The 26191-nt window shown below is 42.5% G+C and overlaps 1 protein-coding gene across 2 annotated transcripts; it reads right to left on the reverse strand.

Moving 5' to 3' along the window:
* Nucleotides 1-2904: 2904 nt before the first annotated feature.
* On the reverse strand, nucleotides 2905-25058 carry KPNA6 (karyopherin subunit alpha 6). 2 transcript variants are annotated; one of them, XM_083173720.1, is made up of 14 exons: nucleotides 24914-25058; nucleotides 17380-17516; nucleotides 15753-15848; nucleotides 15574-15673; nucleotides 14474-14568; nucleotides 14244-14375; nucleotides 14061-14149; nucleotides 13500-13599; nucleotides 13235-13398; nucleotides 10163-10241; nucleotides 8158-8283; nucleotides 7703-7830; nucleotides 7440-7618; nucleotides 2905-4478 (listed from the first exon to the last, which is right to left on the reverse strand). In XM_083173720.1, exons 1-14 carry the CDS (start codon nucleotides 24915-24917, stop codon nucleotides 4291-4293), a joined length of 1617 nt encoding a protein of 538 aa, XP_083029846.1. In that variant the 5' UTR covers nucleotides 24918-25058; the 3' UTR covers nucleotides 2905-4290. The 2 variants fall into 2 exon arrangements, 1 of the variants encoding a protein (XP_083029846.1); XR_014470437.1 differs by lacking the exons at nucleotides 2905-4478; nucleotides 7440-7618; nucleotides 7703-7830 and adding an exon at nucleotides 9016-9159 and having other exon boundaries at nucleotides 8161-8283.
* Nucleotides 25059-26191: the final 1133 nt, after the last annotated feature.

Below are 26191 nucleotides of genomic sequence, written 5' to 3' on the forward strand. Positions count from 1 at the left end.
TTTCTTTAAGGGGTTGTGAAGCTGAATGATTATACTATATTTTACTACAACACTGGTCATTGCTTTTCCACTAGAAAGGAGACCTCGAACAACCATAAACATGATTACACAAATCGTAGGTACAGGTAAATGGCTAGCTAGCTGCTGCACTCAATAAGGCTACTAAGCATAAGTGCCAGCACCAACAGTCCCAACCTACAACTATGCTCCAGTGTCCACCAACTTTGCTGAAAGAGAAATATAAATAATCATTCTCATAATAGGCAGAGCTCCTGCCAATACGGAAGCCAAGTCATCATATTTATTACCTTTTTATTTTTTCTTGGGATATAACTCTACCCAGCCCAGGTGGGATGGGTAGAGCTTGGACAGTGCTTTCTTGGAACAAGAAACTGACAAAAAAATTGGTATCCATAAATGATGCATTGTGATGTGATGCATTGTGATGGTCTTTAGCATGTTGATACTAATTGTAATTCTGTTACTTGTAATATGCATCTTTAAATAAAAGAATATATATTTATATTGTTATCTGTACGTATAGGCTATAAATATCTTATGTCCTACAAAGAACAACTGATTATTATCATTATTAATACAACAGATTTTTTTCATTAGTTTACCCATGAACACAATTTTGAAGAGGTGGATTAAAAACTCCTATTCAATATATGCCACTGTACAGTGGATTTTGAACAATTTTATTCTAGAACAGCTTCCCGGCGACAGTCGCCACATACACAAGGGGATATGATCGCTCATCAACCATATCCCCGGCGATTATGGCTGAACGGGGTGTTTAGGGTAACAAGAAAGCACAATATACGGTACTTGTGTAGTTTCACGGCGGCAGCTTACGCTACATTTGAAGCTACGTTATTAGCGTAGCCCAACAGCTGCCTTACTTGTGTAGTTTCACGGCGACAGCCTAAGCTACATTGTCTGTGAAGCCCAACGGCGTAGTAAGCGTAGTATCTCCGCAGCAGCCCTGCATAGGTAGCGTAGTCACCGTACTGTCCCCGGGAGCTACAGCTCTGTCCCCGGCAAGCCTAGTGAGTGCCTCTCTCACAATGCAGACGTCTGCCAGTGGAGAGGGGATCATGCGGGCACCGGCGCTGTGTGAGAGGCACTCACTAGGCTTGCCGGGGACAGAGCTGTAGCTCCCAGGGACAGTACGGTGACTACGCAGGGCTGCCGCAGAGACACTACGCTCCATCTATCTGAGACGCTTGTGCGTCTCCGTAAGTATTGCGGCAGGTTACTGCAACCCTGCCGACAGGGTTAGGGGTTCCTTAGTGCATGCATCTCCTGCACAAAGAGGGGGGATTATGTGCATCTGCGTCTCATGCACAATAAAAGACATTTGCTAGTGCTCCATGTTATATACTGGCAAATGCCTCTATTTCAAACACCCCCACTATCCATGACAGACAGAAGCGTGGCGAGCGTAGCAAGTCCCGTGTTCCACGTCCTCCCGACTTGTTCATACCCCCACTATCCACGTCGGCGTGGAGTTCATCTTATAAAGTGTGGTGAGCGCCAGTGTTCCCTCTAAGCTGTGCGCGCGCGCACACCTTGACGAGCATGCGCACAGACATTACAACTGAGCGCACAAAGCAGCAGTGGTCCCTTTTTGCAGTTGTGGAATCAATTAATGTGTGTTTCACCCATTAACTACATTGTGTACTGTATTTTGAATGTTTAAATGTTTAATATCATTTTGAAGTAAAGTTAACACAAATGCTGAACGACATTTTCCAGTTATATATAAGTGACCCACAAAAATTTAAATTTCATTCCAAAGTTGCACAGCCAAAATCTTTAGCCGCACACAGCCTTCGTAAAATTAGAGGGAACATTGGTGAGCGCAGCAGGCCACCGAGACCGAAGCGTGGCGAAGGGACGCGGATTACTTGGCGTGTATTCCGCATCCGCTCGCCATGCTTCGGGCTTGGTGGCTCGCCACACTTTATAAAACCAACTCCACACAGACATGGATAGTGGGGGTTTTAACAAGTCGGGAGGACACGTACCACGTCCGCTCGCCACGCTTCGGGCTGGCATGGATAGTGGGGGTGTTTCAGGAATACATTCACACCTGTCATGTCAGGCAGGTTAAAATGGTCAATGGTTCCTACACGATGTAAAAGGAGCTAACTGCAAAATACATAGCAACATAATAGTTTAGGTTATGTCCATAAAGTTCAACTTTTCACAGGCACTTTTAGGAAATGGTCTAGCTGTTAAATCCCAGTTTGAAATTTTTTTACTTAGATTCCATTTGGCCTAAATTAGGTTTATTGTTTATTCCCCTGGATGTTTTTTTATCCAATAAATGCTTGTCAAACCTTAATTTAACTATTTATGGTGTCTGCCAACACCACTTCTTCTGGAAGAGAGTTACCTTTACCGTCCTGACTGTAAAAATCCTTTCCTTCGGAAGTTACGAATTCTTATCTCCTTTAGCCTGAGCGCGTGCCCATGTGTCCTAGTCTCCAACATCAAAGTATATAGTGTGTCTGACAGTTTGTTATATTGTATATACATACATGTATGTGTTAAGCATGTAAATATCAGCAAATGTACATGTCAAAATGTTTCAAAGCTACTTTCACACAGTTACCTTGCCGTGACCATGTAATCCCATACATCAATGTCATTACATATGTAGTGTATAACATTCTATAACATAGGGTTTTCAATACAAAAACATGTGTTTAATAGTTTGTAGTAGTAATAAATATATAAATGGAATGTAAATTCTACCAACATAAAAGTATATGATGCTTTCAAGTATCATATTTTAACTGATGTCAGAGAATATTGGAGAGCTATTTTCAAAGCATATAAATAAACTTACTTTTAAACAAATATGTGATATTTAACAAAAAGAACAAACTAAAAGCCTGCTAAGTATTTGTTTAATTCAAGTAGATATATATCTTTCTGCAATTCACACCAGTCCAGACTACAGTTGCAATGTAATGAGGAGAATGAGCTAGTAGGGTGTTTATAACACTGCTGGGAAGGCACAAACCAGGTGCTGGATTCCAAACATAAGTGATCAAACCGGAGCTCACCATTGGTCCCCAAGCATTACCACGTACATACTTTTAAAGTCTACCTATTACCAATCATATTGTGGGCTAACCCAGTATTCACTGAAATGTATACTATTTCACTAGGAACTAGTGACAAAAGTGTCTCAGTGATTCCCAATGCATTCACATGAATACTGGTTCAACTCATTACATGAATGTCTCTACCATGGGTAAGTGGCAGGTCCATCTGTGTTATAGGAGGCAGATAATGCTATAAGGCACTCAGACGTTTGTACTAGTGGAGAACAAAGTGTTACAAGTCTGATAAAGTAGCTCCTAATAAAGATCCTGATTATGGGGTTCACTTACAAAGAAAATGAGCTCTCTAATGGACAAAACCATGAGCACTGTAGGGGGGGGGGGGGGATATGTAACATGTGCAGAGAGAGTTACATTTAGGTGTTATTTTGTTTCTGTGCAGAGTAAATACTGGCTGCTTTATTTTACACTGCAATACAGAGATCAGTTTGAAGTACAAACTCCACCCAAACCTCTCTGCACATGTTACATCTGCCCCCCTGCAGTGCAACATGGCTTTGTCCATTAGAGAGAGAGAATATGCTTTTGTGAGTAAACCACAATCAGACCCAAAATGTCTACCAAACGCCACGTTCAAGAAATATTAGTGATTGCTGAGAAGTCTGTATAACGCTGGAATAAATGACTGCTTCAGCCTTATTACCACTATCCACTGCCTTTAGCCATTTTACTTATTTATTCCTTTTTTATATACTTAAATACCACTATAATCTTTCACGAAACAAAAACAAAATAGTTGTACAATTCCTTTTGCTCCTCTCCCCCCTTGCAAAAAAGGTAGATGCTCACCGCATTTAACTCTGTTTTAGATTCCGCATGTCCATTTTAAATCAAACCAAAACAAATGTAAAGAACCTTATAAAGCAGAAAAAGTTCTGCGCCAGGGGCCAGTATGTGTTTTACATACAAACCCTGCGAAAAGCAGCATAAGGATGAGCTCATGGAGTTTAAACTCGGGCATTCACACAGCCATTAGAATCACAGCTTTCTCTGCATGAACAAGCATGTGTAAGAGGGGGTGAAACGGTTTTACTAAACCATGTATAACAACTTGACTTCAGCATGAATGGCTGCTTCCCTGACTGTGCTCTCCACACAATGAAAGGGACCTGTGGAGACAGGATTCTGCAATTGTCCTAAGGGTCCTAGCTCACAGATGGAATCCCTCCATAGGGGCTTCTGTTTGTTGGAAAATGTACTGTTGTTGAGAATCATCCACAGATGGGACTAGTTGAGCGTCATCCTCATCCACTCCAAAGTAATGTTCCATCAACTCAAATGCTTTCTGGTAAATTTCCTGATTCCCATGGCTCTGCAGGAACTCTATTTTATTCAGACCTTTAGGGGGAAACAGAATGTTTTATTTATTAACTCCATCGTGCTTTACCATTAGAGAGGACAGGTGTATATAACACAAAGCTGGGTAGTAACAGATCATCATAGAGGTAGGAAGGCCCTGCTTGCAAGCTTACAATCTATAGTAAAATATGCATTGATCCACAAGAACAGTTCTCTCTTGCGTAATGGTGCACCAGACTGCAAAGGATTTTGGTGGGCTGTATGAGGTCACACAGCAATGTAGGAATGGGGTTAGGAGAATGGAAAAGAGAACACAGTACAGTGGGGAGGATATTGTATAGGAAAGGTTTATGAAGGTTATGTGTGGGCGGTTCTGGAATCTCCTAAGCTTGCCTGAAGAGATGAGTTTTCAGGGAAATGCTTGACAATTAGGAGATTAAGAGGGGGGGGGGGGGGGGGGGTGTAAATTTACTGAAATGGGAGTACTATTGAAGATGGGATGTCACCCATAGCAACCAGTTTATGGCCCTTATTCTGGTCCACTCACAACGGCGAAATCCTTCTCAAATGGACAAAACCATGTGCACTGTAGGGGGGGGGGGGGCAGAAGTAGCATGTGCAGAGAGAATTAGATTTGTGCGAGTTATTTTGTTTCTGTGCAGGGAAAATAAAGTCTGCTTTTTTACATTGCAATATAGATCTCACTTTGAAGTAAACCCCAGCCAAATCTAACTCTCTCTGCACAAATGACATGTGCCCCACCTGCAGAGCCGTTTTTTTTATGCAGTGTGAACGGCTCTGAACCGGACTCAGGCAGTAGCTATGGGAGCACAGTGCATATGTAATGGGCCGCTCATACATATGCACATATGTAATGAGCGCAGTGCATACGAATGAGCCGCTCATTACGTATGTACGCATGTAATGAGCGGCTCATTACATATGCACTGCGCTCTCATAGCTACTGCCTGAGTCCTATATACCGGTTCAGAGCCGTTGACACTGCATAAAAACTGGCTCTGAACCATGTAGGACTCTGCTTTTTACCAGTTTGCAAATACCGGTTATTTGTAACCGGTAAATGCAGACTGGTGCTTTAACACTGCAGCTCTAACCGTTTAAAAAAAAAAAAAAAAAAAAAAAATCGGCAATATACTGGTTAAGAGCTGCAGTGAGAAAGGGGTATAATTCTATTATGGATTGTTATGTAAAACTAAGGCAATGTGTAGTTTCACAACAGCTGGTTGTTCAGACCTGTTCTAGTAGGTGCTAGATAAATAAGAAATATAATCCGATTGAAAGGGGTGCAAATACATTTATTTTACTCAGAGAAATTATCTGCTTTTGCAAGTAAACTAGGCCGATTGACAGATCGGGCCAAACAATGTGGAGAAAAGTGGCCAAATCAGATGTGTGACATCCGATGCACGGTTTCATGGGTGTCGGATCTGATCGCCAACTCGGGCAGCCTCCCGGGGAATGAGATTGCATGCAAAGGACCGTATGGTATTTCGCATGTCACTCAGGAGGCTCCCGGGCGGCTCAAGGGGGTGGATCTGCAGGGGAGAAGTCGCAGTAATGAATGGGAGCCTTTAGGCTCTCTGCATATTTTAAATATGGGGAAACAGCTGGATGGCACACCCTAATCCTAAACATAATAAAGAGGTGCTACTATGCTGAGTGGAAAAAAAGAGGAAATTCATAACTTCCAACATGACCCATTCTATTAGGTACAAAATGCTCTGATCCCAGACTTCCCTCTTAATGTATGGTTGCCATCACCTAGTTAGTTGATGAGAAGGGTGATTCTACACAGGTGATGGCAATCATACAGTAAGAGGGAAGTCCAGGAGCAGATCATTGTGTGGAATGAGTCATGTTAGAGGGTATGCAAATGCAGATGAACCCTCTAAACCAGGGGTGTCCAAATCAGTCTTTGAGATCTACCAATGGTGCACAGCTGTAGTCATTACAGACTGTCACATTTTCAAACATGCTGCATTCATTCCTACTATAGATCAACAAGTTGCCTGAAAAACAAGAACTGTTGGTAGATCTTGAGGACAGGTTTGGCCGCCCCTGCTCTAAACAGTTAGTGGGAAATTTACTAAAGGAAATTTGTAAAAAAATAGGTGTATTTGTATCCAGAAATACACTTATTTTTGACATTTACTATCCCGAAAATACGGCAATTCGTAGTCTTATTGATGTGCTATCAATACAAATTGCCGTTTTTTCGGGATAGTAAATGTCAAAAATAAGTGTATTTCTGGATACAAATACACCTATTTTTTACAAATTTCCTTTAGTAAATTTCCCCCTTATTGTGAACAATTTGAAAGAAAAAAAATCAGAAATGTAACATGGAGTAAAACTGAGATTCTTAGTATAATTTTTGCCACAAAACCATGGGCCCACCTAACACATCTCGGTGGCCTGAACAGGTGGGTACCCAACATTGCTAAGTTTCAAGTTCAAAGGTTTTAAATATGCCCAACCAGCAATGCAACACATTTATAATTGCTCCTGAATCAAGCTTAGTATTTATATATACCCCTTATGACTCACCACATCATTACAGCCCACCAGCCTTCCCATAACTGATTGTTCTATTAATCTGGCCTTCCAAATCACTCTCAAGGCTACAACTATCCCATTAGATTGAAACCCCCATGGGCAGGGATCTCTTCCCTCATACTGTACTCAGAGCAGTATCCCTGTCCTCAATGTGCATCAGTTCCCATGTTCCTCATCCCCCACCAGCTATTATGGAAAGTGTATTACAGAGCACTTGGTATTAACCAATTATTCTACCATTCCCATAATTCTATTTTTTCTGATTCTGTATAAAAGGTCTGTCTCATGCTTGTCCGTCTGTTGGTTACAGTGATTCTCTACCATATGTGGTGCCTATGTAGGATATAAAGCCTACCCTTACCCTTCACCTAAACTAAACCCATCTCTCACTTAATGACATACTTAAAAGGTGTCCAGACTCACCATATGCTTCTTCAATCAGCGCACGGTAAGGGTTGAGGCCATTGCCCCCCTGCTTTGCCTCTTGCTCCCCAAGTCGTAGGATGTTTTCCAGTCCATTTAGAGCTACCTGCACTATTTTAGAATCCATGACAGTCAGGAGGTCACAAAGTGGCTTAATACAGCCCAGGTTCACCAGGTACCTAAACAAAGTGAGCATTGTAACATAAGCTTCAAAACATAAAATTGGATGTCTACATAGATTAGAATCTGATGGTGCATTTTACCCAATTTGTTCTGGCGTGCCCCCAGATGTGGCATTTGTTATTGCCCACGCAGCTTCTTTTCGGGTTCGAAATTCCGCTTTTTGCAAAATCTCTATCAACACTGGAAAGATATTGGCATCGGCGACCGCCTGTGGGGAAACACCAGTGACTTACTTAGGCCCATTCAGGGTATATCATTTGTGACATGTAGTCTGTGCTACAGTGAAATTGTGAACTTCCTTTCATACAATTACTTAACACAGTGGTTCCTAAACCTGGCATAACGAGTTGGGAGGTCCAGTGCCAAAACAGGATTTATAGTCAATGTGATCGGCAGCCACTAATACTGGTATTTCTCACCGAGATGCCATGAAAATATATGCCAATATTCCTGGGTACTGTGATTCTACAATGTTTAGGTACCACAAAGATAACAAAATCTCCAATTTGTGTTCCCAATGTGTCTTACACAATACCTGAATTTGGGCTCTATTCCCAGCAGTGATGTTGGAAATGGTCCAGCAGGCCTCTTTGCGAATAGACTCCTTCGGGCTACTTAGAAGATGTAACAGACAAGGGAGAGCAGAGCAGTTTAAGATGACCTGAAGAGAAAATAGTCAGGTTAGGGTACCTTGTATTTTTAGCACAATCTCGACTAGCATTCAAAAACCGAAAAAATTAGAATTTCAAACACACATTCAATGTATATAAAGATTTTAGTTCAAAATGTTTTCTTCACTTACAATAGGATACAATGTGAACTAGGATTTTAATTCTAACACAATAGGAATGTTTTCAAATACTTGGGGGGTGGGGTTTCAATCCCGGGTCACGACTGTCGGGCCGGCCCAATAGTCGTGCCCCGGTCCCAATCTCGGTCCGCTCGACAGGCAGAATTCAATGTTCTCCCTGGCAAGTGCCGAAAAGGGGGTGCGGCCTCGAGAAACAGCAGTGGATCGTCGAGATCCGGCCGTGAGCTCGACAATCCACAGGCATTCTAGGCAAAATGACTGCTTTTAAATTTGGGCTTGTTTTGCCGAGATGCCTGTTCAACGCTGTCGGGAAAGACAACATTGAATAGGCGTCCGCCGCTATTTCCTCCGTCGGAAATAGCGGCAGGGGATTGAATACCCCCCCTTTGTGTCTAATTATATTATTACAGCTCTATGTCAATAGTTACTATGATCAGTGTTCCAGCTTAAAATCAGAATAAAGCACTACTTCAAACTGATGCAGAACAAGGAAGAGGAGAACAAATAAGGGATGTGATAGATCTTAAGATTCCAAAAAGAATAAAAAGTAGTTTGTCTTGTAAAATATTGTATTTTTCGTACCTTCTGAATCCCGCCAGCTAGGTTGGTATGATTTGCTGACCTGTGCATCCAGGTTTCAGAATGTAGTAGGCTGCTGGCTGCCATAACTGTCGGGACTCAGCAGGTAGGATAAACGGCATAACAACTTGTAGCATTAAAGTGATACTAAAGTCAGAAACCAAAATAAACTATGTTAATAGTAGCAACTTAATTGAGTCACTTAGCTTTTGGCAAAATGTTACTCCTAGTCTATTGGTCACAATATTACATATTAAATGCTCTGTAACCCCAACATGCTGCCACAGTCATTTTAACCCTGTTTTGTAGCTACGCCTTTGCTTTTACTAAACTGCACTGAAATAGTGTATATGGTGTGCTCCCATTCTGTGTAGAACTGTAACCTGTGCAATACCACACAAAAAATACAAAAATATCATCTTAAAAATGCAAGTGGAGTGATGAATTTATTACAAATCAAACAGGCCCTACTTGCCAAGTACAACATTCTGCACCGCAAGTACTATACATTGTTCATGTAGTTCTGATCATAGGATAGCATTGCTATCGCACAATATTGAGGTCACAAGGAGGGAGGGTGGAGGTGCGAAGCTAAACCATAGACTGATTACTCTGTTTTTACTACTATCCAACTAAAGCTATAGGGTCAGGCCAAACAGCTACAACAGGTGCAAGTTGTCCTGGTGATAAAACCCCAGCACTGAAATCAGACACCCCTTGCGACACGCTCCAAGCCTCAAAACGCTAATTTTTTGCTTGAAAGGGGCGTAGAGGAATTCTGGACTAGTTCAGGTGGCCATGCTAACTTGCATTTATGATGACATAGCTTCTAATTGAACTGGAATAAACTGCAGATGTAGATGTTACATGAACTCTATGTAGGCTGCAACTTGAACATAGGGAAATATAATCTGTACAATACATAATTAAAGGTACAAAACAGTAGTTTAGGTCATGATATAGTAAAATAATACATATAAACTATATTGCAGTGTAATGGCTGCATGTAGTACCTTGCCATCATCATTCTGCAACTGCAGAGTAACCACTTCTGCCAACAACTGATTACTTAGCGCTTGCTGTAGTGCGATAGTTAAATCATATACTGTATATAATCACGGAATCTTGGGTAATTGTCTAGATCACTCACCTGGGTCTGTATATCATCTCCTGTGACAATGTTTCCAACAGCTCTCAATGCAGGTGAGGCCACCTTGTAATCATTGTGCCTAGTTAATGGAAGGCAAAAAAAAAAAAAATCAACACCCAAAATATTGAGTTGATGGAAGGCAAAAAATATGTAGTCAGTTATCTTGACATCAAGTAGCAAGCCAACTGGTGCGTCTGGCTGATGGGAAGAAACCGACTGAAGGTGCCCACACACTGATTATCACTTTTTAGTTCAGATTGCATCTCGTCTAGCTGAAATCTCACCATGTTTATTTGCCTTTACGATGCACGCTCCAGGGTACTCCCCTCGGAGAAGTCGCATAGTGTATGGGGGCCTTTATAGCAAACATTGTAAAAGCAAAAATCGCACCTAGCACACAACTCACCGTGTGTGGGCACCTTGAGAGCTTAAAGACCCTATCTGTACAGATGGGAAGCCTACGTTACACTAATGAATCAATCACTGAGCCAGGAAAAATTAACTAAGGGAGTGAGGATGCCATTCAGATATTTTAAATATGTTCCATGCTAAATAAGTTTCTACAATACAACATCATGGTATGAAACCAAAATAATTTTAATCTGATCCTCCTATTCTGCTTGGTTACTGCATTAAACCATATTTAGGTGGTAGTGGGCCACATGCAAATCTCCCTCCATTATTATGTATTTTGCAATCAATGTACAATAGCCAAATAAAAAAGAAAAGAAAAACATATATCCAACAATGTATCACAAAAAGCTAGAACTAGTTCAGCAGTTCCCAAAGTGGGTCATAGTGCCCATTGGAGTTGTGGGTTTAACCAGGGTGGATGGAGGCTCAATGGAATGATTTGATGCAAAATGTATTACTGATCTGTGTTATGGGCCAGATTTAGAAAAAAAAAAAAGTAAGTGATGTTGTGTCTGGAGCACACCATGTTGCTATGCAAGGGGAGAAAATACATTTATATGGTCTGTCTGCAGGTTAAATACTGGCTGCTTTTGCATGTAACCAACAAAAGTTAGACAGCTTAAAGGCCCCCATACACTGGGTCCGACTTGTCCTTGAAAGACCCCGGCAGCTCCCCGGGAGGCTGCTTACGATTTGGCACTTAAAGTGCCAAATTATACATGCAATAAGTCCCATGCATATCCCTGGGGAGCTGGCATTGGCGGGGGGCAGGCAGGGGGGTCCGCGGGGCGGGCAGTGGGGTCCCTGTGGCGCTGGTCAGCGGGTCCGTGTGGCAGATGGGAACTGGGTGAGAAGCGTTATTCGCCGGGTGGCGGCGTAAGAAGTGCTGCTGAACTTGAAAACACTACCCGGACACTGAATGGCTGAGATTCAACCAATCAGCGTCCAACCAATGTTTTCAAATTCAGCAGCTCTTCCTGCGCGGCCACCCAGAGAATAGCGCTACTCACTCAGTTCCCATCAGCCATACCCACTGACCAGCGCCGCAGGGACTCCACTTCCCGCCACCCAACCAGCTGGCCAGACCCTGCCCCCCCCCGCATGGGAGGTACTAGGATGGGTGGTCAGACGCGCATGGGACCACGCATTGAACCTGAGGGGACATCAAACTGAGCCGTTTTAGGCCGATTTTTACGGCCCAATTCGTCGCAATTGGCCCAAATCGGCTCAGTGTATGGGATGGGCACCTTTAGTCTTACACTGCAATCTAATTCTCTCTGCACATGTTACATCTTCCACACCTGCAATGCAAAATGGTTTTGCCCATTTGAGTGCTTTTATGCTTTGCTAACAAAGCTGGATCCGCCCTATATTCCTTAATGGGTTGTGGGAAAGTTTCAAAAAATTGGGCACTACTGATTTAAGCTATTAAAACTGTTCTTTCAGTTAAATGTTGTACAAAACATATCAAAGTGACAAGTCAGCAACTGTAGGTTAGGGAAATATGTTGGACATATGCTTACTTATAAAGAAAAATGAAACACTGCTAAGCAGCCAAATAAAAAAAATAAAAAAGTACGGAGTGGAGGTGTGAGGGTTTAGAGTGGAGGGAGGTGGGTTATAATTTTAACTGATGCTGAGACTGATGCTAGGTTTGATGTACTGCAGATCAAGCCTAGCAAACCTTGTTTATGATAATGTGGGAAGGAGCATGATATTTCCAGTGTGTACACAATTTGGGCTCAGGGGTATTTGTTCCCATGTTGGATCATCGTGTGTGCATTAGTGCTGTAGTTTTATTTCTTTGTTAAACTAGTCATCATGATAGCACTTCCTGACGCAGAAGGAAAAGTAATGGCAGCAAAATAAAATAAGACCTAAAATAAAATTGTAGCAGAAGTTAGCCAAACCAAAACCCCCAGCTCCAGCCAATAACCTAGGGTCCCAGCCAGTCTCCAGTATAGAATGGAAGGATCTTTAACTTTGTTCGTAATGATTACAAGGACCCAAGCTCTTGTCAATGCACTCTATGCAATATTTGCATCCAGTATCTCCCACTTGGATGATGCAGTACAATGTAACACAATTCTAGGTCTCAGACACAGACCAAATATATCCTTACTAGTAACTAGCCTTTAAATAGGACAGAGCATGACAGTAATGGCAGCACCATTCGCTGTGCATGGCCAAACGAAGAAACACTTGATTTGCTCTGTTGGGTGCCACCTAGTGGCTACTGGTGTGAAAAACATTTAAATTCTTCATAGAGGTGAGGAGCAGCATTACACTTTTGTTATATAAAATATAGAACTTTAATTGGTAGGTACTATACCAGCTAATATTAAAAGTACAAAAAAGTTTAATAAAAAATAAATAAAGTTAGCGGCTCATGCAAGGGGATGTGTTCTCGTACACATCCCCTTGCATGTTTCTGAGATGATTCTGCGGCAGGGGTGGGGCAGGGCGTGTATAGAGCCGGGCGGCATCTCAGGCGATCGGTAACCTGCGATGTTCACAGATTACCAAGCCAACCTGAATTAGGGCCAAACTCTGTACTGAAGTAGTGAACAATATAGCAGCTGAAGTACTATGGCACGAACAACTCATCACATACAATTACAACAACAATTGTCATTTTCCTGATCATTTCATACTAACATTAAGAGTTCAACCAGCCTGCGGCAGACCCCAGAGTCAATTACTGCCTGGATCTTCTCATTGGGACCATCCGAAAGATATGACAATGCCCAGCACGCATCTGCTAACAGGTCAGAGTCACTGCTGAACAGGAGCCGTGACAGCACAGGAAGACACTGAGACACCTAGAAATGCCAGCGTGAGAAACGGGTAATTAGATCCATGGGTATAGCATAATAAATCAAACAGAAATGGACTTCTGATAAAAAAAGAGTGTGTAAATGACCTTATCAAAGTCAGGAGGTGGATTCTTCCCTCTGCACAAGTTAGACAAGGCCCAGACAGCATTCCTGGTCATGGTGAGACGGGTAGACTTGGAGAGAAGACTGCAACAGAAACCAAATGCAAATATACACTTAAGGAAAACAATTACAAGATAAAAAAAAAAAAAACCCACATTCTTCCTTACTATTTTATTTCTCATAATCATAGTGACATCTTAATTTGGCCCTTATTCTGGTTCACTCACAAAGGCAAATTCCTTCTCAAATGGACAAAACCATGTGCACTGCAGGTGGGCAGATGTAACTTGCAGAGAGAATTAGATTTGGGCGAGATATTTTGTTTCTGTACAGGCAAAACACAGACTGCTTTATTTTTACACTGCAATATAGATCTCACTTTGAAGTAAAACCCCACCCAAATCTAACTCTCTGTGTACAAGTTACATCTGCCCCCTGCAGTGCTCATGGTTTTGTCCATTTGAGAAAGACTTTGCAAATGAACCGGAATAAGGCCCATTATTTGCTTACTTTCACCCCTTGCTTTGGTTGCATAATGTACTCACGTAAGAAGGGGAGGAAGGATATCGCAGCTAAGCACATAGTCTCGGCACACTGAGCTATCACCTGCAATATTCCCCAGGGCCCATACAGCCTGAAGAAAATGAGAGAAATATGGGCATTAAGAGAAAGGCAGTAGACAGAACAATGAAAGAGACAGAGAGGCGCAGGCAGAACGGTATGCAGACCTGCTCCTGAACATCTTCAAATTCAGAGTTTAGTAGCTGGATGAAAATTGGCACAGCTCCTGCTTCTATTACGATCTTTGTTTGTTGTGAAGTACCAGAAGCAATGTTTGTTAATGCCCATGCAGCTTCAAACTGTAAAAATAAGACAGTCAGTCCACATTGTGCTTCTTCCAAATTCCTCAACACCAAACTCCTCTCCATATGGTCTTGCCATGAAGTAACATGCTTACCTGTAGTGTGTAGTTTTCACTCTTCTTAAGAAAATCCACAAAGCGCTCAACCACACCAGGAGCATTGATCACTTCATCTATTGGGGGGTTTGGCTCTGAAAAGGGATTAGACACTTCGTTAACGTGCAACACTCAATAGTGTTGGTACAGGATGGCTTTATCCAGATGCACATAAGTTTATCAATGTTTATTATCTTTGGGTACTTGTGACTTTTCTGGGCGCCCGATTTTCTTCATCGCACCTAAAAATCGTGTCAAATCGCATCGCATACAATCAGATTGCATGCGATGCGCCGCGATTTTAATATGTGAAGGCACCCAGATGCCTGTTTCATATGTGAAATGGCCCCCCAGACCCCATTTTTAATTGTATACCCACCCTGATGGCTAAATGCCCCCCATTGTTAACGCCACCCCACTATCAACGGCAACCCGAAGCGTGGCGAGCGCAGCGAGCCCGCAAGGGGCGGCGGTACGCGTCCTCCGACCTTTTCATACCCCCACTATCCACGTCGGCGTGGAGTTGATTTTATATAGTGTGGCGAGCGCAGCGAGCCCCGCGAGGGGACGCGGATACCTGTGAAGCCCAAGAGGGGACGCGTATAGCTGTGAAGGTATCCACGTCCCCTCGCCACGCTTCGGGCTCGGTGGCTTGCCACACTATATAAAATCAACTCCACGCCGACGTGGATAGTGGGGGTATGAAAAGGTCGGAGGACACGTACCGCTGCGCTCGCCACGCTTCGGGTTGGCGTTGATAGTGGGGTGGCTTTAACAATGGGGCTCATTTAGCCATCAGGGTGGGTATACACTTAAAAATGGGGTCTGGGGGGCCATTTCACATATGAAACAGGCATCTGGGTGCCTGTACATATTAAAAATCGCATCACATGCAATACAATAGCATACAATGCAACGCGATTTTCTCTTCAAGGGAATTTCAAGGGAAATCGCGTCAAATCGCATGCTTAGGGTACTGGCATACAATTTCAACATCGGGCGCCCAGATAAGTCACAAGTACCTATCTTTGTAAGCAATATAGAAGGGAGACCACATTATCCTGAATCCTAAAAAAATATGCCCCCATAAAAATTCATACCTTTAGATAACAGCTTTCTGAATTTTTGGGTAGTGGCCAATTGCAGGTCAGGGTCATCAGAGAGCAATAATCCAACCATCTCACGGGTTATTACTCCATCCTGGGCAAGTGAATAAGATTAGGCAAACATGCATCATATAAAAAAATAATAATAATTGATCTACATCCTCTTAACATACCCCAACATTGGTGGAGCTGACATAGGAATCCATCAAAGGCCCATCATACATGGACGTGTCTTCAGAAACAAGCTCTACATTGCGGCGCTTGAAAAGCTGTAGTCAAGGGAAAGATACATAGGTTTATCCAAAATAAAATCTAACCTTGTATAGCTAAACAACTGCATAAATCATTTTATATATTTCAAATACAGTAAGTGGCCAAGGCTATTAAGCAGGGAATGGGAACACCAGCTGGAAGACAGGTCAGAAATGATCCTCCAATGCTTGATCAGACTCACGGCTACTTAGAAATGCTACGACCATTATTGTAAATCATTGAGCAGAGAGCTGCCCAAGTAGTTTTAATGTAACTACTTTAAGCAGATAGAACTTAGGTGTAATGTACTGTATTAAGTTTTTATCACATTAGATCAGTATGGAAGGCTTTCCGTTTTAAAGGTTTTGTTTACCTGGGGAGTCAATAATATTTGTGTAAAATACTTTTAGCTACAGAATTTTTTTTTTTAAGCTTCTAGATCAGGGGCGGCCTAAACCTGTCCTCAAGATCTACCAACAGTTCATGTTTTTCAGGTAACCTGTGGATGTATAGTTTGAATGAATGCACGTTTGTAAATGTGACAGTTAGTAAGGACTACAGCTGTGCACCAGCTAGGCGATTTGGAAAATGTAAACTGTTGGTAGATCTTGAGTACCGGTTTGGCCACCCTTGTTCTAAATCTTTTAGCACCAATTTTATTCACTTCTTTTTGTACGATTTTTTTCCACAGACAAGAGACGTTAAAATGTATAAAAACTCCTGTGCATATGTATGTATGTATGTATGTATGTATGTATGTATGTATGTATGCATGCATGTAGATAAGACAGGTTCTTCAGTGTTCATTAGGAAAGTTTGGGTATGATAAGGAAGAAAGAACTCCTTTAGTAAATGATAGCTATTAAGTCACGGGTGAATCAATATTACCCCTTTCACATATAACCGGGTATTGCAGGGTCAACCTGGGTCGAGCAACTCAGCAACTGAATCAAGGTTAAAAGAAGGTTAAACTCAGGTGACCCTGTGTATAAGGGCATTCAGTGTGAAAAAGGTGTGGCCAGAGTTCAAAATCCCAGGTCCAACCAGGTTTGCAATGTGAAAGCAGTATATGTTAATCCATAAATCCCATATATCTGGTATGGGAATGGTAAAAATACAAATGCATTTAAGACTGGCACTGCATTAAGAGATTGTTTTACATCTTGTAGTTTAGTAAATCTGCTGAAGTGTGGTATTTTAGAAGTGAGAGATGTTGCCCATAACAACCAATCAGATTCAAGCTATAGTCCTCTAGCAAATACTAAATAAAAGTAGAGTCTGATTGGTTGGGAAAAAAAAAAATCAAATCACACTTTTTAGGTGGAAATTCAATTGGTGCCAATGTTTTGCCTAAGATCAGCGCATTACTTGCCAATCCATGTGATGTTGGCAAAATTACTCTAAGTTTTAGTAATTTTTCGCAGATGCCTTTTCAGTTCAAAAATTATAAAACAAATTGGCAAAATAGCCAAGAGTGGAATTGGTCCCTCTTTTTCAGCTAGCTAAATTAAAATGCGCAAATGCTCAGATTAAATAAGTTCCACTAACTTGTTGTTCACGTTTCTGCTTTCGTAGCTGAATTCCCTCCTCTTCGCGCCGTCTGCGCATCTCCTCAGTGTTTAGTGCTTTGTTCTTGTAGCACTTCATGCGACTGTTGTCCTTCCCGGGGCTCACTATAGAAGGGTCTACAGAAAGAAAAAAAATATTCAGTATTTTATTAATAATCATGCCTGTTAAATGGAACTCAGTGTTGCACAAAGGAAATTGTTACCCCATCAACATGTTACAATATGTAAAAAAACAAAATCACATATACATATATACACACACACACACACACACACACACACATATATATTAATTAAAGTATGAGGCCACTCTCCAGACTGTAGATACATTTTTCATTTGCTTCTTTATTTATTACGCTGCCACATAGTAGGTCAACGTTTCGGCCCCAATTTGAGCCTTTTTCAAGACATGCAGACAGCCATCAGTGAATACATCATAGACAAGTACCTACAATGATATATACAAAACATTCATGTATCGGTCATCATAGGATTAAATAAAACATTTGACTAACACTGGTTACTGAAAACAATACAGATAACATTTAAATCAAGCACCATTTACACTGGCATTATTATATGCACCAATTTTCTTAAGACAAGAATATCATAATCTCTCACTAGTTTATAAATCAATTACAGTGCAAGTAAATTCCCAAACCCAGTGTACAATATCCATGTAGTGCATGATTGAGAAACCATTACCCACATAGTCAAAGCCATTTCTTACCTCGCAGTGTTACTGTCAGGTGAACGCCATTCCTCACGTGTGGGTGTGGCGTGTGTATGGCTAGCTCACTTCTGTATTTTTTCCCGGCGGTGGAACGCATCACGTGACTCCTGGAACGCAAGTTCCATTACATCCTGACTATCAATCACGTGACTACAATTCGGTCACATGTCGCGCTCTATACACTTTGCTGCAAGGCGATGATGTATTCACCTGCCTATACATAACATTATACTAAGACCCTATTGTAGGGGTGAACCATAGCGCCCCCTTTGGCTAGATCAATGTTCACAGTTTGTATGAAAATACATAGCGGCAGTGTAGTATTTTCATACAAACTGTGAACACTGATCTAGCCAAAGGGGGCTCTATAGTTCACCCCTACAATAGGGTCTTAGTATAATGTTATGTATAGGCAGGTGAATACATCCTCGCCTCGCAGCAAAGTGTATAGAGCGCGACATGTGACCGGATTGTAGTCACGTGATTGATAGTCAGGATGTAATGGAACTTGCGTTCCAGGAGTCACGTGATGCGTTCCACCGCCGGGAAAAAATACAGAAGTGAGCTAGCCATACACACGCCACACTCACACGTGAGGAATGGCGTTCACCTGACAGTAACACTGCGAGGTAAGAAATGGCTTTGACTATGTGGGTAATGGTTTCTCATTCATGCACTACATGGATATTGTACATTGGGTTTGGGAATTTACTTGCATTGTAATTGATTTATAAACTAGTGAGAGATTATAATATTCTTGTCTTAAGGAAATTGGTGCATATAATAATGCCAGTGTAAATGGTGCTTGATTTAAATGTTATCTGTATTGTTTTCAGTAACCAGTGTTAGTCGAATGTTTTATTTAATCCCATGATGACCGATACATGAATGTTTTGTATATATCATTGTAGGTACTTGTCTATGATGTATTCACTGATGGCTGTCTGCATGTCTTGAAAAAGGCTCAAATTGGGGCCGAAACGTTGACCTACTATGTGGCAGCGTAATGAATAAAGAAGCAATTGAAAAATGTATCTACAGTCTGGAGAGTGGCCTCATACTTTACTGTACCCACATTTACATATTGCCTCTGAGGAAGAGGATTGAGTGTACACCCCAGCAGGAATTAACTTCAATAGCGAGTGTCACCTGACCCCTTTGATAGAGATATAGATAGATCGATAGATCTATCTATCGATATCTATATCTCTATACATACATAGATATAGATAGATAGATAGATAGATAGATAGATATATATACACACACAGTACGCTTGCCCTTAAAAACCGTACATATTAAATGGAGATTTAAATGTTTGTGCTTGTGGCTGTCAGTGCCGGGCACCTGATGGAGCAATGCAATTATAGCGCTGTTCTCTCATGAACTGTTGCCAGTGTTGGCGATTAGAGCTCGCAGTCCCCCAAGCAAGCGGACCAAAATATTGGATAAGTAACCCACTTGAAAACCCAAATGACACTCTGTTTTATGCTCAGCACTTTAGTTGGTTTTAGCCATGTTACCCTGGTGCCCATTAAATATGTTTACATTGCTTTAGACTTCTACCTTCTATAAATGGTATCTATATAAATGAATAGAACCTTTTGCAATTAAATATTTCCGTGTGTGTATCAATATGGTGCCTGCAAATAAATGGGTGTTATGACAGAAAGTCACATATAATAATCTAAAATCTATGCAAACTTAACTGAAAAGCAGCCTGTGGAAACAAAGGAACCTCCCCGTTCCAAGGGCCTGATTCACACCTGATCGCTGGACTGTGAATCTTTGGAGCCCAGCCTCAGAGTAATGTAATTCACAGACATATCACTGGTACACACTGGCCGATCACTAAACAATATATCAGTTTATAAATTGATCAGCCAATACAGTAAATACACCCCTAAATGCAAGTATTGTGTGAACATTGTTAAGGTAATCGGGTAGAAAAGCCTAGGGAGGTTAAAGAAATGAGATTTGGGAAATGAATGACCTTGCATGAAGACATGAGTTTTCAGGGCAACAACTGAAGGTTAAGAGAAAAGGTTTCACGTAGAATGGAGGGAATTCCACACAGGGAGAAAAAAGACTGGAATGTGTGTCAGGAATAAATTAGGATTAAGAGATGTAGATCTTGTATACAGCTGATATGTAGACTTATTTGAGACAAGGGAATATAAAAATAAAGAAACATTGAAACACCCAGCCCACCTAGCCTACAATCTTTAGAAGACTGAAGAGAATGGCTCTGTATAGAGAATTATCCCAGTCATTGTATTGAAAATACTCTACATTGCATGGACTGAAGCCTGGTTTGGGTGGAGGCAAAGCAATTCCTACATTTTTTTTTTTTTTTAAATCAACATTTTATTATGTGGATCAAATCAGTTACAATAATTACATAAAAATGACAAAGAAATAATGAATAGTCAAGTGGAGAACATGATGTTTGGAAATATAGCTATTATGAAGTGACCCATTTTAGTGAAGGAGAGAGGAGGAAGATCTCCAATAAGGTGGGGACAAGACCATGTCCCAATAGAGATTTGAAGAAAAAAGGGAAGAGAATAGAAGAAGATAGTGAGCAGAGAAGGATGGCTCTCGGGGCAGAACCTCAGAAAATATATGTATTTAGTAGTGTGACCAGAGAAATTAAATCAAAGGAACGGCGAAGGGACAGCTTTATGGACTAGCCAGGGGTTCCATATCTTATTAAATGATTCGGCGGAGTGGTTGTTAGGTATTGCTAAAAATAAAAATAAATTGTAAATCTGGAAATAGATTGGATGTCATAAATACAGCCGAGTCAAGAATGATACTACAATATGCAGTAAGCTTTGCGGGTAGAGTATAAATGGTCACACAGCCAGTGTCTATTGTCTGGTGGCATAACTATTAGCACCACATGCCCAGTTTTTGAAAGGCTAAATTTGAGGTGGTGACCACCATGAATAAGCTGAGTAATGTTCAGTAGTAGTGTTCATTCTAGCACCCGCTATCTTTGATAACCCATGCAGTTCCTCTTTCCTGTCTGGGGTGTCACTATCTGCTGTAGTGATTCTAGCACAGTGTGGTCTGTAGAGCAGCAATGATATGCAAACCAGTCATGTGCTAGAAACACCACAGCAGACAGCGACACCCCAGGCAGGGAAGAGGAACTGCATGGGTTTTCAAAGATGGCGGGTGCTAGAATGAACACTAAGTAGGGATGGCTAATAGATGGCAAGAGACGCAGATGGGATGAATTTGTGCATCATACAGTACGATAATGAAAAAAATAAGCCTGTTCGTAAAAGAGAAGTGGTGTAGTCAGAAAAATTAAGTAAAGGACTTGTATGCCAACTTATAGAGGAAGCAGGGAGGAGGTAGACCCTCAGAAAACTTAGAAAACAATTCATAAAAAAAAAAGAGTGATTTGATAAGTGAGATGTCAAGAACAAACAAGACAGTGTACTGAGTATGAGTATGCTCGGTGCTATGGGTTTCATGCTTGATGCCAGAGGTTAAGATGCTCTGCCAGGGGTAAATTCTTGTTGCTATATGGTTAACCTGCTCATTGCTAAGGAGTTACATGCTATGACAGGGGTCACGGGGGGGGGGTCCACATCTATTGCTTTGTAATAGAAGCAGAATCACCAAACTACATAAGTCGCCTAATTCTACATAACCTGCACAAGCCTAATAAAAGACATGTTAGTAATACACAAAAAGCTTTGGCAATGATCCTTAAGGCTAATATTGCTGCATGTGTCTTAAACTGGGCACAAAATTGGTGAATCATGGAGATAACAATAGTATGTATTTGCGACACTGATCTCAAAATATCGATTGGTCGAACATGGCAAATTGTCCAGTATGTCTGACCGATATTTTGGGAGTCAGCTGGATAAGACAATGTGCAGCCAACCGATGGCTATTTCCCCTGATCCTTCACATGAGAGGAAAGGGAAAATGTCTCTACCCTCTGGAAAGAAAACCCAGATATTGTGGCCATATACACTGAGATATTTATATACACTGGGACCTAATATTACATATTCTGAAAAAAAAAACAAAAAAACAGGGTACTTGTGTAATAACTGGGAGCCCGATTTTTTCATCTACAACAAAAAAAATCGCATCGCATGCGATTGGACCCGATTTTTAATTGTACAGGCACCCAGATGCCGGATTCCTATGTTAAATGCCCCCCCAGACCCAACGCCACCCCACGATCAATGCCAACCAAAAGAGTAGCGAGGGGCGGCGGTACGCGTCCTCCGACCTTTTCATACCCCCACTATCCACGTCGGCGTGGAGTTGATTTTATATAGTGCAGCGAGCGCAGCGAGCCGGAAGCGTAGCGAGCGCAGCGAGGGGGCGCGGATTACTTAACATGTATTCTGCCTGCGCTCGCCACGCTTCGGGTTCATATTCCGCGTCCCCTCGCAGGACTCACTGCGCTCGCCACACTATATGATATCAACTCCACGCCGACGTGGATAGTGGGGGTATGAAAAGGTCGGAGGGCGCGTACCGCCACCCCTCGCGGGCTCGCTACGCTTCGGATTTGCGTTGATACTGGGGTGGCGTTAACAAGGGGGGAGGGGGGGGGGGCATTTCAAATATATCACCGGTACACACTGAGGGGGTTATTCTGGTTCACTGCAAAGTCAAATTCCTTCTCAAACCATGTGCACTGCAGAGGGGCAGGGCCGGATTATAATGGAGGCACAATGGGTCAGTACCCCTGGGCCCCCCTCTAGCTAGGGGCCCCCTGTGGTTGGCATGTATTTAAAAAATATATATAATAATTTTTAGCAAAAAGTTTTGTGCATGGGAGTGGGGTAGTGCTGCAGCTTCACCTATCTGCCAATGTGACAATGATTAATGGTGCTGGGCATTGGGATCCAAGGCACACTGTGCAATGCATTACTGGGAGTTGACTAAGTCCCATGACACTTTGCACCAGAGGGCAGAGGCTGAGACGTTTGTGCTGAGCTCTGATTGGTGGAGCTCATTACATGCTTCTCAGGCCCATGGAGAACAGCAGCAGCAGCCTAGTCATGGGAGGGTTTTTATCAGAGGCAGCACTGGGACTGTGAGGTATCCTACAGAGTAAGGTGCAGAGGGACAAATACAGGCTTTTCATGTGGTATGAAAGTGTATATATATATAGATGTGTGGTTACCGGCACTCCAAGATACATATGACAACTGCCTGGGTGCTGCACTTAAAGAAATGGTTATAAACAAAGATTATTCTGCCTTTACTCTGTGTTTTGACAGTGTAATATTCTCCCATGCAGTTTGCGGCCAGTAATGACAAGTGCAAGGGGGCCCCCCTGTCTAAAGTGCCCCGTGCCCCCCGAAGGCTTAATCTGGCACTGCAGAGGGGGCAAATGTAACATGTGCAGAGAGAATTAGATTTGGGTGAGGTTTTACTTCAAAGCGAGATCTATATTGCAGTGTAAAAATCAAGCAGCTAGTATTTTCCCTGCACAGAAACAAAATAACTCACCCAAATCTAATTCTCTCTGCACATTACATCTGCCCCCTGCAGTACACATGGTTTTGTCCATTTGATAAGGAATTTGCCTTTGCGAGTGAACTAGAAGGGCCTGAGTACTGTAGGCAATATGCCAGTCTGACCAGACAGCATATCGCTCAAGGGCCCATTTATTAGCGGATTGCATATGCAATGTCATCCTTTTGGACAGACGTATCCTCCTGCAGATGCAGGGTCAGGGGCTCCAAACGGTGCACATCCCTTTGCTCTGCATCGCCAAGGGCCAGGAGTCTGTGCATGCTCTGTTAGCGCTGACCCCACTGCCCTTACAGCAGAGCAGTCATTTTAGATTAGCGATAGCCCAGGGACTCCCTGCAATTCTGCCCAACATTGATACATTGGGCAGCATCGCACTATACGGAATGCAGCTGCCAGCGGGGAAAGGAGGGATCGCAGCAGGGATTGGATATTCTTGCTGTAGTCCCTCCTACATACATTTGGGGGGATACTTAAGTTAATACTTGGGACCAACCGAAATTAGCCGCAAATATTATATGATAAATAGGCCCATCAATGTGTAACAGTGCACAGTTTGACAGAAAGACATCTTCCTGCATTTCCGAAAGGGTAAATGTCAAACCCAACTTATATGACAAATCACACATACAATAAAGAGAAACTATTTCTTCCATACAAGATGCCCAAGTTCCAACAAGCTGAGAGACTCCCATATATCACAGCTGTTAAGGAACAAACACATAAGCGCCTTGAGTCCTGTTGTTGGACTATATGAATAAAACTTGCTAAAATATACACATAACATACAGTATATAAACATACACTGGCCTGCCAAACCAAAGTACCGCTGCTACTATTGAGATGGAAACTGATAAAATACTAATATACATAGAATAGTAATAGCATCAGTTGGCAGCATGCAACCATTACTTCTGATGCGACTAATGTAGAGTTCCAGAATATAGAGTCAGCATCATTCATTTCCATTCACTCCTAAACAGGGTGTTTTACATCAGCAGCCGCTGGCTATACAGGCGCAGACGGGACAGGGAGAGCTTAGCACTGGATAGTCAAATTGAAATAGCGACTATCTCGTACATAACAAGACCGGTGCCCGTTCCCGGTGCCGCAACCGCTGCCATCCAAGGTGGGGTGGTTGTACCCAGTGACCCTGTCCCGCTGCTCTCCATGCTGCCCAGGCACTGCCATGCTGCTCCGCACCATCTATATGCCATAATACCACAAAACTCTCCTCGGAGCCTAGCCCCATTCTCACCCATGCTGCCCCCGGTCTGTCAGGGCCTCTCCCGGCTCCTCTGGGACAATATGTCTGACCAACGGAAGCCTCCTAGTGACACTCTAAGTAAAGCGCGGACAAATGTGGGAACGTGACGTCAGTTAGCCTGTACGTGCGTGTCACCGGCCGCCGCTACTCTGCGTGTCAGCTGCTGCTGCTCTGCGTGTCAGCTCACTGCCAGAGGCGAGCTGCAGCGTACAGTAGTGTTATGTATAGGAAGAGTAGTAAAATATAGCAAACATATACCACCCTACAATTGTAGTAATTAACAGAGTAGTGTTCAACAAAAGAGAGCAGCGTAAAGCAAAATATATAGCAGTGTATAGCAGCATGCATTAGTATGTAGCAGCATAGACGAGAATCTGGAAAAACAGCAGTTTCTAGTAGCATAGAGAGGTGAATTACCAGTGCATTATTAATATTATTATTATTACCCATTTTTATTTATTTGACAATGTGTCCACTGCATTGTAGAATTATATGCACAGCAAAAGCTTAAAGGAAATCCCAAATATAAAGGAATGTGGATCGTATTGTTGAAAGCACTTAGGTCGACAGTCATTAGGTCGACACCATTGGGTTGACAGGTGGCAAGGCCGACAGGTGTCTAGGTCGGCATGGGTGAAGGTCGACAGGTGACAAGATTGACCTGGGTTTAGGTTGATACATCGTTAGGTCGACATGGGTTCGGTAGGAAGGTCGACATGTTTTTTTTACTGTTTTTTGACCCGAATGTCGGCACAGTCAACATGGACACAGTTGGAAGTCAACCGCAGCCCCTCGCATCGCTCGCTAAGCTCGCAATGCTTCGGGCACAGTGCCTCGCTGCGCTCGGCACACTATTTTGTTCTCCCACCACGCCCTAGTGGATGGTAGGGCATGAAATACCGCCTGTCGGCACATGTTGGCTCAAAAAACTGTAAAAAAAACCATGTCGACCTAACCCATGTCGATCTAACGCTGTGTCGATCTGAACCCATGTCGACCTTGTCCCCTGTTGCCCTTGACACCTGTCGACCTTCACCCATGTCAACCTAGACACCTGTCGACTTTGCCACCTGTCGACCTAAATGCTGTCAACAATACGACCGTATCCCATATAAAGCTGGGTACCGTACACACATAGGCAAATCAGGAACGGCCACCAATACCGCTCCTGATTGCCTGCCAGACCGCAAGCTCCTATTGGCTCACGGTGCAGCAGGACAATTGAAGATATCGACGGACCTGCTGCTTTGCTTAGACTATGCAGCTCTT

Source organism: Crinia signifera, chromosome 2 (assembly GCF_055691185.1).
Source record: "Crinia signifera chromosome 2, ASM5569118v1, whole genome shotgun sequence".
In the NCBI taxonomy this organism is placed as follows: domain Eukaryota; kingdom Metazoa; phylum Chordata; class Amphibia; order Anura; family Myobatrachidae; genus Crinia; species Crinia signifera.

Bases quoted from the DNA above. Each gene is read 5' to 3' on its own strand.
- KPNA6 (XM_083173720.1), bottom strand. The intron at 15,849-17,379 runs GTTAGTGGAACT...CCTTGACTACAG, and splicing joins AGCAGAAACGTGAACAACAA to CTTTTCAAGCGCCGCAATGT. The intron at 7,831-8,157 runs GTATTGTGTAAG...GTTTCCCCACAG, and splicing joins GGAATAGAGCCCAAATTCAG to GCGGTCGCCGATGCCAATAT.